This window comes from Arachis ipaensis, chromosome B06 (genome assembly GCF_000816755.2).
Source record: "Arachis ipaensis cultivar K30076 chromosome B06, Araip1.1, whole genome shotgun sequence".
Classification (NCBI taxonomy): Eukaryota; Viridiplantae; Streptophyta; class Magnoliopsida; order Fabales; family Fabaceae; genus Arachis; species Arachis ipaensis.
In genome coordinates, this window is record NC_029790.2 from 104,631 (window position 1) to 117,507 (window position 12,877).

The window sequence follows — 12,877 nt, forward strand, 5'->3', positions numbered from 1 at the left end:
TTTTTTCCGGGATTGCCGAGCCTGAAACTTGGGCATCTCAGCCCATGCTCTTTTCGCTGTGACTGTGCAACAGCGCAAGGCAAAACCGCCACCGCCACCCCCACCACTAGTCTCCACAACCTCTCATGGTCAACATAAACGTCGCCGAGCGTCGTCTGCGTTCGCGTTTGTGAGTAGCTAAGGGGACGCCGCCGCCGCCGCTCGATCTGCCTCTGCGAATTCAGCGCCCCCCACCGTCACTCGCTGATCTTGGTCTTCGATTCTCTTCTTTCTCCGTTGGTTTTGTTTCATTGTATTTAGTTGAACACGGTATATGAATTATTAGTATGAATTTTGTAGCATTTTTTTTTGGGTGCAGAGTGTTATGGCAAGCAAAAAAGGCAAAGCTTCAAGGTCAATTAGAATCGCAGATACAGTGTATGAGCAAGAAGAGCACTATGCATCCCAGATGTCTAAAAAGCGCAAGTTTTCATGGCCAAGTGGCTCTATGACTGAAATCCCCGCTGGGAAAGAGGAAGCATCAAATAGTGAGTGTAAGTAATCAGCAATTGACCTTTAGCACTCCAATTGAATGATGATAGCAAGTAATCAGCAGTTGACCTTTGTTCTTCATTTGTTCGCATTGTTTTGCTTTCTTTCGAGCTTTGTGAATATCGCAGTAGAATGTTTAAGAATACTGACTGCATTCTTCATTTTGTTGCTTTCTAGCGTTTTGTTGTGGAAAGTTCATTGGTATGTATAACGGAGCATACCTATTTTTCTTGTAGAAAACTTACTGTTCTTGTGCTTATTTCATTTTCACTTTTTGGCTTTCTATTTAGGTGATGCACAGTTTCTGGAGGATGAAACCACAAAGATTTTTGCTCAGAAAGTAGCTGATCATTACAGCGCTAGATCCAACCAGACTCTAGAAGAACGGGAGGCTAGTCCTATAATTCATTTGAAGAAACTCAACAATTGGGTATATGTTGCATTTTGCAATAATGAATAGTTTGTTACAGTAAGAATATTATATGATTCTTTTTATTATTATCTGGGTAATTTTGTTGTTGAACAGATTAAGAGTGTCTTAGTTCAGCTTTATGCTCATCAAGGAGATGCAGTCCTTGACCTCGCCTGTGGCAAGGTGTCAGTGGTTTTTGGCTGCTGCTTATTATAGTAGAAGTTATTCCCAGGTTTTTAGCTGAGCATTTTCCCCCCATTTCATACATGTTTACCAGGGTGGGGATCTTATCAAATGGGACAAGGCCAAAATTGGATATTATGTTGGTATCGATATTGCTGAAGGCTCAGTAAGTGTTCAAAATTTTCTGCTTTGGTTTGCGTTATCATTTCCGATTAAATTATACTGATACGTGGTAATAAGTCCTTTTTGAACACTATTATTGAAATAAGCTCTGGATAGTTGTTATGCATACACATCTCTTGTTGATAAGTGGTCCCTCTTGTTGATAAGTGGTCTTTATTTTCTGCAAAATAATGTTAAGTCTTATTTTTGAGTACACATATCCCCATCATGATTTGAATTTCGACACAAGTGCATTTAGAGAGTTTTGCTTTCGGCATGTTATGTGCTTGTGTGGCATTAAACTTAGACCGTAAAATTTTTCTTTACATTTGGTCACTTATTTGTTCTAGTTACAAGTCAAGCTTCACTTTTTATATTTTTAACTATAAACTGATAGCAGTTTCATATCTTTGCTAGTAGTAGTGAAATTGTCATTGCAGTTTTATATTTCCTTCCATTCCAGGTGATGAGCTATATTTAATAGCTCAAGTCCTTCTTGTTCTCGGACTCATTGTGAAACATTGTATGCCTTATGTGTCAAGTTATTCCAACTGTCGTTTGTTTGTAGTCATCACTGTCAGCTCATTGAATTCACCAATCTGTCCAGATCAAAGACTGTCGCACACGTTACAATGGTGATGCTGACCATCATCAGCGACGTAAAAAGTTTTCGTTTCCTGCTCGCCTGATATGTGGAGATTGTTATGAGGTGATGGATTTTAGCCTACTAATGTTTTTAATAACATCCCAAAAATAAGATTTTAACCTACTAATGTTTTGAAGGGCAATTCAAATTTCGGAGGTATTTAATCTTACAGATGTCAATGCTTTGTTCCCCAGCAAAATGGGAGAAACCCAAACTCAAGGCGTGAGTCGGAAATAATAGAATGATAATGGCGAATATCAGATTCACAACCTTTTCTATTTCCCCTCAAACACCAATTCATATTGATCATTAAGAAAAGTTGAAACAGAAGATTGACACTTATTTAATATATATGTCTCCATCAAGTGACTTTTACATTCTCTCTTTTTGTTGCTTTCTTCTGGCATAAAACATATGCTATCAAATCCTTAAGTTAAATACAGCTACTTCTTCTTGTTCAAGCTGTTTCATTCTTTAAACTTATGTGTCATCACATTTCTTCAGATGAACAAGAACATCACAGAATGGTTCTGATCATGTTAAGTAAAATCTTTTTAGGTTAATTTTATCGTATAGAAACTAATATTATGATCATTGCCTTTCATATCAATTTGGGTCCCTTTTCATATTTTATTTATTAATTTTTTCTGAAAGCTGAATTAGTTTTCATTGCTTATGTCATCTTATTTCAGGTTCAGTTGGACAAAGTTCTTGTAGATGATGCTCCTTTTGATATTTGCAGTTGCCAGGTGAATGATGCACCTTTGAGAAATAAGCACTCCATCAATATATCTGTTGAAGTGGCTTCTCTTTGTAACTAGCTACTTTTGCTCTTATGCATAATATTGACTTGTTTACAGACGCCGTCCCGCCCACCTACCTGATTCGTTCATACATATTATACAATTTGTTCATATGTTGCACGAAAGCAAGTATGCATATTGAATACTACATCGGATTGTACATAAATACAGCAATTTTATGAAATAATTAGTAACAAATATAAGAAGTTAGGATAGCAGTATTTGATGTAAATATGCATCTGTGAAAAAAATAAAATATTGCACGACCCAGCTTCTTTCCATATTAAAGTGTATGTTGGTGTCTAATCTGAAAAAATTTATGAATCTGTAGTTTGCATTGCATTATTCATGGTCTACAGAGGCACGTGCCCGACAAGCATTGGCTAATGTGTCAGCTTTACTTCGCCCAGGAGGCATTTTCATTGGAACTATGCCGGATGCCAATGTGATAATCAAAAAGCTTAGAGAAGGTTTTTGGCACTTATAATCTTTGTTATTATTATTCTAAATCAATTTGGTTGTTCATAAATTCCTGTGGCATTGATTAATCCATGAAATCAACTGGCAATTGAAATAAGTTTTTGGGGTGTGTGTTGTGTTAGAAATAGATAAGTTTGATGGACATTGATTAACGTTCCCAATTAAGTCTTATAGTTCACATAGGCTTCCTTATATGTTTGAGGAAAAGGTTTTATTCAGAACTAGAGTACATGTAGGGATCTGATCTTTGTTTGGTGAAATGTCTGAAGGAAAACAGGGGGCTATTTTTCTAAATTAGTGCATTAGTGAAGCACTATCATATTCCTTTGCTATCTACAAAAATTTTAATGAGCTGTTCCCAAATAGCATTATGCTCCACATTTTTGTGTTGATTGTTATCCTGGATTCCCTTTGATATTGTCATAATTTTCCAAGTTCAACTGATGAATAAAATAGTTTGAATTAATATGGGCATCACAATAACTTTGATTTGAAGTGTTGTTATCTCTTTTGCATTAGCATTAACTTTTTAATAAAATTGTTGTTCTGTTCAACATTTAACTGTTTATATATAGCTGAAGGTCTGGCTTTTGGTAATAGTGTATATTGGGTGCGTTTTGATGAAGTATTTTCTGACAAGGTAATTTAGCTTCTTTATTCTACAACTTCATTATTTCCTAAAAATGGTTTTGTGAATTTTACTTCAAACCTGGACTGCTCCTGTGTGATACAGAAATTCAAATCTTCCAGCCCCTTTGGAATAAAATATACCTTCCATTTAGAGGTATCATTTCTCTTAAGTCTGCTCCTTTACTTTTGTATCAAATAGATGTTTTCTGATAACCCAAGACTGATTCTAAGTCTTGCAGGATGCTGTTGATTGTCCTGAATGGATTGTCCCCTTTCATGTATTCAAGTCATTAGCTGAAGAGGTACCACTGCCAAAAAAGCTTAAATGTAAAGGAGAACCATGCACCCCATTGCAGTCCTGACCAATGAAAATGAATATTTCTAGTTTCTTAGGAGTAAGCATTGGATTATAAGAGTTCATGCTACTAAGGATGCTAATTTAAATTTATTGTTCACAGTATGATTTTGAGCTCATTTTTGCAAAGAACTCTCATGAATTTGTGCATGAGTATCTGAAAAAACCTGAATTTGTGGAGCTCATGCAAAGACTTGGTGCATTGGGTGATGGCAACCAAGACAAGAGTAAGGCTTTGTGCCAGTGCTGTTTGTTTTATTAGTTCCAATGATAATCATTGGACATAAATTTTCAGTGTGCTGCTGACAATAGAGAATATGTTTTGTTTCCATGTCAGGTACACTATCAGCCGATGAATGGGAAGCTGCTTATTTATACATGTCGTTTGTGTTGAGAAAGGTCAGTGACTAAGTTATTGTGTTTGTTATTATTGATAATGACGCCATTGTCAACTTATTGTAAAAATGGTCACAGCGAGACCAACCAGAAAGAACCCAAGTTAGTGGCCAAAGAAAGCGGGGACTGATGCATATCTCAGAGCAAGACATAATGTACATTAGCAGTCATTAGCAATATCAGAACACCGGCTGGATTATTGAATACAATCAAACAGCACAGGACTTGGAGCTGCCTGCCTGTGTTTCCCGTGTTAACTACTGCTGGTTTGATCTCACAATCTTGAGCTTCGGCAGATTTTTATGTTAAATGAAATAGTCAAATAGATGTATTTTGTAGGTCCACTATAAATAATTCGATCAACTTCATTGGCCTCAGTATCTTTAATACATTCTGTAAGAGAGCTTAACTTTAACAAATTCACTGGTTTTCCTAGGGAATCATTCCCCCCCGGTTAATCAGCCAACAAAATAGAGAACTAATAAAGATTAAGGATCTGGGTTGTAGAGAAAGAAAAGAAAATTCTAAGAGAAGAAAAATATTGTCTGATTGTTATTTAAAAAAAAAAGGTTCCTGATCTTTTCCTTAAATGGATTAATTGATTTCGGTAATTACATTTTGTGCTCGTGTATCTGTTTTAAAAGGGCAATAATAAGTGAAATTTTTAACTGGTTAGACAAGTAAAACTCGGGAGGAACTGAGTAAAATCATTGACAACAAATTAAATTGTTTAACCATTTTTTTCCTAAGTTAGATCTTATCATTCACAATTCTTGATTTATTAATCCTATGTTGATTGTACATATATATTTTGCATTCCATTTTATAAAATATAAAATTTAATTAGATGTAATATCACTACTAGGAAAAGGAAATAGATGTAATATTAGCATATTGTACAAATTTCACAAACTTAAAACAAATCTTTTCAGATCTCCATCCTTATTACTGGATTGGTCTAATGTTGCTGAGAAGAAAGGAAAAATGGAGAAAAAAAAATGAGAAGAAATTGAAATTGAAATTGAAATGTACTAATAAACATGTTGAAATACAATAATAAACACTCATATATGGTATGGTGTTAGCTAATCCTCCCTTCATTTCATTTCAAAATAAGTTTCGCTTCCACCCTTTTAGTTCATTAAAAATTGAATGGGACTTGTCTAGATACACATGGTCTATACTCTATATATTTCATGGTGATCACGATAGACTTGCCATGAACAATCTAAACAATTTATTTATTTATTTGGTGAAGATCAAAACACCTAATAATATTGATAGACCTCATATATTTTATTTCATGGTGATAGCGATAGACCTCCCTCAAATGAAGGTAGTATTTGAACCCTTTCTTTTTTAAAGTACAGCATAGCTTAATTAATAAAGTAATAAATACAATTAGTCAGTAGAGGGAGAAAATACTCAGTTTGGTCTCTAAAGTTATACTTGAATCTCAATTTAGTCCTTGAAATTTTAATTGTTTCAAGGTGAAAACTCAGGTGAAGTTGATATCTGAGAACTTCACGTGAAGTCGATTGCACCTAAGTTTTCACCTTATTTCAATTTAATTCCTAAATATTTCAAATTTTAATCATATTAGTCTCTATAGTAATTTCTAATGTTTTTGTTATATTGTCTATGAGGTTTGTGAGTGGCTAAAAAATTTTGATATGAAAGTAAAATGAGTGATATACTTTAATATTATAATTTTTAGTATTTTTTAAAATTGTGGGAGTACACAAATCGGACCATCCGATTTGTGTTTAAAAATTGAAAAAATTCAGAATACACAAATCGGACCCTTCAAGTACACAAATCGAATCCTCCTCAATTATAAGAGCCTGAGCCTATATCTATTTTATAATAGGTCAGGTCAGGCCAGGCCAAACACAGATCAGACTGCAGATTCCTGACAGACCGCTGGCCTTTATCCACCCCTACTCCCATCATACCGTCCCATTTACTTACTCCATATCAAAATAAAAAAAAGTGCCAAATCCGAAGGAAATTGAGTGGGAAAATTATACGAGTTACCGATTAATATTTAAAAGCCCCTCCATAAATAAGTTTATGTAGCCAAACAAATATGCTCTGTCGTTCAGAGAGAGAGAGTCCACGTGACACGTGCAAGGAAAGATACCCTGCTGAGGTGAAGAGGAACTGAGGAAGGGGCCGAAAGGGGGAAGGAAGGCATAATACTTCGGTATGGTTAATGGTTAGAGTGAAAATCAAGAAAACTGCAAGAAAGGAAGGCAGCCCACAACACTCAACCCTCATACCTTTTCCATTTTATTTTATTTTTTTTTTTCATTTTTCGCCCTGTCGCGTGGCGTGGTGGTGCAGCGTCATTTCTATCTTGATTTCCTTTACCAGTTTACCTTAAACAGAAACCACCACAACACCACGACACATAAGTAGAAAGTCGGTAGATAAATCATAGATCTACGACTACACTCACTAGGCTTCAGTAACCACACCTTCACTACACCTGGCCTTATTCCTCCTTTTATTCCTTCTTATTTATTACTTATTCTATATTTTACTTTGTAAATTATCTCTGTATATTGTATTGGATCATTAATTCACTATCACCACCATCCATTATTGGGGGAGAGAGTGAGCTTAATGCTGCCTTCATGTTTCCCTCCCTTTTCCTGGATGGCACTTGCGCTGTTATCAATTACTTAATTTAATTAAATATTGAATTACAACTGATAAAACAACTTATTAGTTAATTTTTTTATCATACCAAATTGCTCGCTATTCTTTTCTCGCAAGCTAGTAAGACCAGAAAACAAAGAGCAACTGAGGAAGCCAAGCGGCGAGAGAGAGAGAGAGAGGAGCCTATGGCGCTTCAGCGGCGGCGCCACAACAATTACCAACGCATTCGCATCCGCCTCTTGATTCCTCTGATTTCAGGCGTCGCCGCTGCTCTTCTGGTTCTCTTCTCTCTCCTTTCCATTCTGGCTCCTTCCCCCAACGACACCGATCATCTGCGCCACTTCTACACCTCCTCGGTCAGTACTAGCTAATTAAATTCACATTTCATAAAATTGGATACTCTTTCGATGCGACTTGCTCACCCGCTTTCTCTTCTCTTCTATCTATTTAATAATAGCTTAACGCTCCGCCGGATGATGCAATTACAACTCCCGTTTTCCGCGTTCCGGTTAGGGTTCTTCTTATCTCTCCTTTGCCTAATCAGCTTCTGCTTGTTTCTATTGGATCTTAATTCCTTAGTTGTGTTTTCTTTGTTTTGATATGATGAGCAGAGAGGTGGAGGAAAGATGGATCGCCATGTCTGGAGTTCTAGAAACTCCGAACACTTCCACGGCTGCAGCGATGCGGGCAACAAGTTTCCAAGTGCGTATTTCACTGCAATGTTTATATTCGCATTGATTACACATCACTTCACTAATAAGTGTTCTCTCTCTCTCTTTATCTCTCTCAATACATGTATAATTGTATAAATGTACCTGTTACAGATAACTTTGTTTTTCTCATGGCAGAGGCTCAAGTTATTACACAACCTAACAGATATTTGATGATTGCAACAAGTGGAGGCTTGAATCAACAGAGAACTGGGGTATTTTTCTATCTATCCCTTTTATGGCAAACCGAGTATTTGATGCTTGGCTTTTGTTTACACTCCATCATGTTTTAAACCTTTTACCTTCTATTTATGTGATTATAGTTATATGTATAATATTTTTGAAATAAAAGAAGTGAAATGAATTAAAAGTAGAAACAAAATCAAAATCAGAGAGTTTAATGCAACAGGATAGCTGTTTCGATTGCTTATTGCTTGCAAGTTATCAACATACTCAGCTGTTAATGACAACTATTTTATATCTGCAACTGCCAGATTACAGATGGTGTTGTTGCTGCGCGTATCTTGAATGCTACACTTGTTATTCCCAAATTGGATCAAAAATCGTTCTGGAAAGACTCTAGGTCAGTTATGGAAGGACTTTTTGTTATCTGGTCCGTCCGTGTGTGTAGCTATGCTTTTGTAATTCAAATGCGCCATCTGAGTATCCAAATGTCAGTGTAGCTAGCAACTTTTTAATTGTGAAATGATGTCATGCTTTTTCTTTTGCAGTAACTTCTCAGAAATTTTTGATGTTGATTGGTTTATCTCATACTTGTCAAAGGATGTAAAAATCATCAAGCAACTCCCAAGAAGAGGTGGGAAAACATTATCTTCGTACAACATGCGTGTTCCAAGGAAGTGTAATGAAAGATGTTACGTAAATCGTATATTACCTGTACTCCTGAAAAAGCATGTAAGTCTTTTATGCCCTGTCTGAAATTTCTTAAATGCAGAAATATTGCCTACTTGTTTAAAATTCTTTCCTTAACTGGAACAAGTCATCTTTACCCTTTGGCTTGATTATTATTATTATTTGCTGTCTGGAAGATGTCATATGCTCAAATCTAGATCCTCACCATGATTAGATAACTCGTGTTACTCCCTTGTTTCATCAATCTAGGTTATTGGTTCATAGCTAGTTAGACCAAATCCTGAAGGTTCATAACCTGTAGCCTTCTTAAAATTGTAATTGCTGTGGTTCCATTCTTTAATTTTTAAAAGCAGTTTTGCCACTTGAAACCTCAAGAAATTTGAGGAAGTCTGTGGATGCATGAGAACACTATTTAGCCTCGGCTGCTGCTTTTATTGCTTAATGAAAACCCCTGTTCCTCTGGGGTATCATTTGCATTTCATTGCCATATAATAATTAGTTGAATTGTTTGAGTTTGAACTTTGAATCGATTTATATTTTATGGAAGCCAAGTCAAACCTCTTCACATTCAGATCTAAGTAATACTATTAAGTTTTAATCAATTTACGGATTGTTTAGGGTATTTTGTTACCCCCTGCAAAGTATTTAGTTTGCTTCTTTTTGTTGCAGGCTGTTCAACTCAGCAAGTTTGACTACAGGCTTGCAAACAGGTTGGATACAGAATATCAGAAACTGAGATGTAGAGTTAATTACCATGCTTTAAGGTTTACCAATCCAATATTTTCAATGGGTGAAAAATTGGTTCATCGAATGAGGATGAGAAGCAAGCACTATATTGCATTGCACCTAAGGTAGTATTCACATTTGAATTTGATCCTATATAGCCTGTACGTGATCACAAAAAGAGTTAACCCACAGATGCCCTCAGGCGCTGATGAAAATATCTTCGGTTTATGTTAATAACAAAAGTACCGTCAAAATGTTTAAAAATGTGATAGTAGGACCTAGATGTGAAGAAAGACCATCTCCGATAACGTAAACGATTGAGGTGGCAACCGACAATGCTTATGTGGCTTCCGTTCGGCGGACATGTTGTTTGCCAGATCAGCATTTCCGTTAATAAAGATGACTTTTTGTCACATTTATGTACTTTTGTCATGTGTTTAAATATTTTGAGAGTATTTTTGTTGATAATATAAATCAAGGCATTTTTGTTGGCGACCGAATAATTTGCTGGTATTTTTGGTGTTAATCCCTACTAAAAATCTCAGGTATATTGTAGCACAAATGCGAGTCTCTCTGCTTTTAGCAAGCATTTTTTTCTTGTGAATATTCCTGCCGATTTTTTTTTAACCAAATGTGCTATCTAAACATAATCTTATGATATCCAATTCCATCTATTTGTCCTATTTTGAAACAAAAGAGTAACCAATATCATGTAGGATTGTTGTTCTTACTAGAATGCGGTATTTGCAAGTAGTCAAGTATTACAAAGTCAAATTGGGCCAGTGGCCAGCCATCCTCTCTAACCATGCTATTGGAATATCTGACCACCAATGGGACAATTGCTGTGAAAGAGTTTGATTGACATGATTGCATTAACAAAGATTTTGTTTATTGAAACGTGGACAAGTAGCAATGACTTTTTTGTGTTGCTGCAGTTAACTAGGTGAAATAACTATTGCCAGAGTTCATTAATCTCGCTGAATTTTTTCTACAGGTTTGAACCTGATATGCTTGCATTTTCTGGATGTGATTATGGTGGTGGAGAGAAGGAGCAAAAGGAACTGGGCACTATAAGGAGGAGATGGAAAACACTGCATGTAAGGCTTGCATGTTTAATGTTGTTACTCATTACAAACCTCAATTATTAGGAGATCTTGAAAATTCCATAATGTATTATTGTATTATTTAGTCTTCTACTTTGTATGCTTGACAGCACATGCAAGCACATGATAGTGGTAGTCAATATTAATTTTGTTAGAATTATACCGGAGATAAAACCCAACTGGATGTTTTTTCAGAAAATGAGTTTGGGCACTGGTGTAGCGGTGTTAATGACTGATTATTTGTTTGTAGCAAAAGGCATAATGTTGTGAATAGAAAATCTTTCTATGTTTGCATTTGAAAGTTTATTCAGAATTATGGATATAGACTATAGACTAGTAAAAACAATTGAGAAATATTGAAATGCAGAGAAGCAATCCTGATAGGCAAAGGAGACAGGGGAAATGCCCGTTAACCCCAGAAGAAGTTGGACTCATGCTAAGAGCATTGGGGTATGGCTCTGATGTTCATATATATGTTGCATCAGGGGAAGTATATGGAGGGGAGGAAACATTGGCACCTCTCAAAGCATTGTTTCCCAATTTCCACTCAAAGGACACCATTGCTACGAAAGAAGAATTAGAGCCATTTTCTCCATTTTCTTCTCGCATGGCTGCACTTGACTTCATTGTTTGTGATGAAAGTGATGTATTTGTGACAAACAACAATGGTAATATGGCTAAAATATTAGCTGGAAGAAGGTATGTCAGGTTTTTTCTTCTCCTGTTTATCGTTACTAACGTGCTGCCTGATCAACTTTTTGAGCACTTCTTTGTAGGAGATACTTTGGGCACAAGCCTACCATTCGTCCAAATGCAAAAAAGCTCTACCGTTTGTTCTTGAACAGAAACAATTTGACTTGGGAAGTTTTTGCTTCTAGTGTCCGTACTTTCCAGAAAGGCTTCATGGGGGAGCCAAAGGAAGTTAGACCAGGTAGAGGTGGGTTTCATGAGAATCCATCTACCTGCATATGCGAGGATTCTGTAACCAAAGTGGAGAAAATATCTGGACCTAGAAAATATGGGAAGGATAACACGAATAGGAAAAATGTAACAAATAATGATCAGGATGTGGATGATGAGTCTGAATGGCCTGACATGGATGATGATGAAGATCAGGGTGATGAGAAGGGGATGTTCAATGAAACAATTTCGGACTATGAAGCTCTGAACTCTGAGGATCCTGAGTTGGAAGAAATTCTGTCAGATTAGTGAAAGGTCCTTTTTAAGGACAGCTGTCTTCTTGACGCTTCCATTGTGATTTGTTGCCGCCTCATGCTGCCTTCAGCTGCTGCTGCTGCTTGAGAGTTGCATCATATATAAACACAAGAAACAGAATGATATAATTAAAAAAAAATGAAAAGGAAAAGAACTCCCATATGTCTTGCTCAATACTGGCTTCGTAGGGACATAATTGCCTATTTTCATGCTGAATGGAGTGTCTGGATGTCAATTTAAATCTGAAGGGGTCCGAGATCAAATATAACCAATAGAGGAATAGGAGGAAATCTAGCCAGCATATAGCTGCAGAAAGAAAATGAGTTTGGTTGTCTTTATAGAAATAGGGAAATCACTACAGTTGATAGGCGGTGTATATCTTTATTCAGAAAATTTGTTATAGGTGATAGACTTTGTAAATCTTTCAATTTTTTTTAACCCCCTATTGTTGGGGTAGATTTTGTCAAAATTTTCCGCCTGGAACGGGATGCTAAGTGTTCTTTTTAGTCTTTCTATCATTGTGTTGTCTTCATGGGTGATAATTTGGTCTTGATTCTGACTAGTGCATGCCCCGTGCAGCGACGCATGGGAATGCTAAACTAAATCACCTTTATCAGTTAATATAATAGAAGTCATACTAAAATTACAATAACACATGTATTATCATTCTTAATTACACATGTATTATCATTCTTAATTTTTTTATTAGATATGTGTCACGCATAATTGTACATTATACCTTCACACACCAAATAAAAATAAAGATATTATATAATTTATTTATATTTTAAATAACTATAAATCACCTTTAATATAATAGAAGTCATACTAAAATTACAATAACACATGTATTATCATTCTTAATTACACATGTATTATCATTCTTAATTCTTAATTTTTATATGTGTCACGCATAATTGTACATTATACCTTCACACACCAAATAAAAATAAAGATATTATATAATTTATTTATATTTTAAATAACT

General features: G+C 35.7%; 2 protein-coding genes across 6 annotated transcripts; both read left to right on the forward strand.

The window, feature by feature from the left end:
* Nucleotides 1-5,184, forward strand: LOC107645346 (mRNA cap guanine-N7 methyltransferase 1). 5 transcript variants are annotated; one of them, XM_021103593.1, is made up of 15 exons: nucleotides 1-252; nucleotides 359-533; nucleotides 709-732; nucleotides 822-961; nucleotides 1,058-1,126; nucleotides 1,221-1,292; nucleotides 1,896-1,997; nucleotides 2,627-2,683; nucleotides 3,069-3,207; nucleotides 3,793-3,857; nucleotides 3,951-4,001; nucleotides 4,087-4,149; nucleotides 4,306-4,429; nucleotides 4,540-4,601; nucleotides 4,677-5,184. In XM_021103593.1, exons 2-15 carry the CDS (start codon nucleotides 365-367, stop codon nucleotides 4,770-4,772), a joined length of 1,233 nt encoding a protein of 410 aa, XP_020959252.1. In that variant the 5' UTR covers nucleotides 1-252; nucleotides 359-364; the 3' UTR covers nucleotides 4,773-5,184. The 5 variants fall into 5 exon arrangements, with proteins under 5 accessions (XP_020959252.1, XP_020959255.1, XP_020959254.1 ...); XM_021103596.1 differs by having other exon boundaries at nucleotides 4,515-4,601; nucleotides 4,677-5,110; XM_021103594.1 differs by having other exon boundaries at nucleotides 7-252; nucleotides 340-533.
* LOC107645345 (uncharacterized protein At1g04910) lies at nucleotides 7,397-12,147 on the forward strand. The gene is made up of 10 exons (XM_016349353.2): nucleotides 7,397-7,618; nucleotides 7,720-7,770; nucleotides 7,874-7,964; nucleotides 8,111-8,187; nucleotides 8,467-8,555; nucleotides 8,704-8,887; nucleotides 9,515-9,696; nucleotides 10,566-10,668; nucleotides 11,042-11,373; nucleotides 11,451-12,147. Exons 1-10 carry the CDS (start codon nucleotides 7,448-7,450, stop codon nucleotides 11,881-11,883), a joined length of 1,713 nt encoding a protein of 570 aa, XP_016204839.1. The 5' UTR covers nucleotides 7,397-7,447; the 3' UTR covers nucleotides 11,884-12,147.

Excerpts from the sequence above, each read along its gene's own strand:
- LOC107645346 (XM_021103593.1), top strand. The coding sequence starts at position 365 with ATGGCAAGCAAAAAAGGCAAAGCTTCAAGGTCAATTAGAATCGCAGAT. Across the intron at positions 534-708 it reads GGAAGCATCAAATAGTGAGT|CGTTTTGTTGTGGAAAGTTC; the intron begins GTAAGTAATCAG and ends GTTGCTTTCTAG. Across the intron at positions 3,858-3,950 it reads ATGAAGTATTTTCTGACAAG|AAATTCAAATCTTCCAGCCC; the intron begins GTAATTTAGCTT and ends TGTGTGATACAG.
- LOC107645345 (XM_016349353.2), top strand. The coding sequence starts at position 7,448 with ATGGCGCTTCAGCGGCGGCGCCACAACAATTACCAACGCATTCGCATC. Across the intron at positions 7,965-8,110 it reads TGCGGGCAACAAGTTTCCAA|AGGCTCAAGTTATTACACAA; the intron begins GTGCGTATTTCA and ends TTCTCATGGCAG. Across the intron at positions 8,556-8,703 it reads TCGTTCTGGAAAGACTCTAG|TAACTTCTCAGAAATTTTTG; the intron begins GTCAGTTATGGA and ends TTTCTTTTGCAG.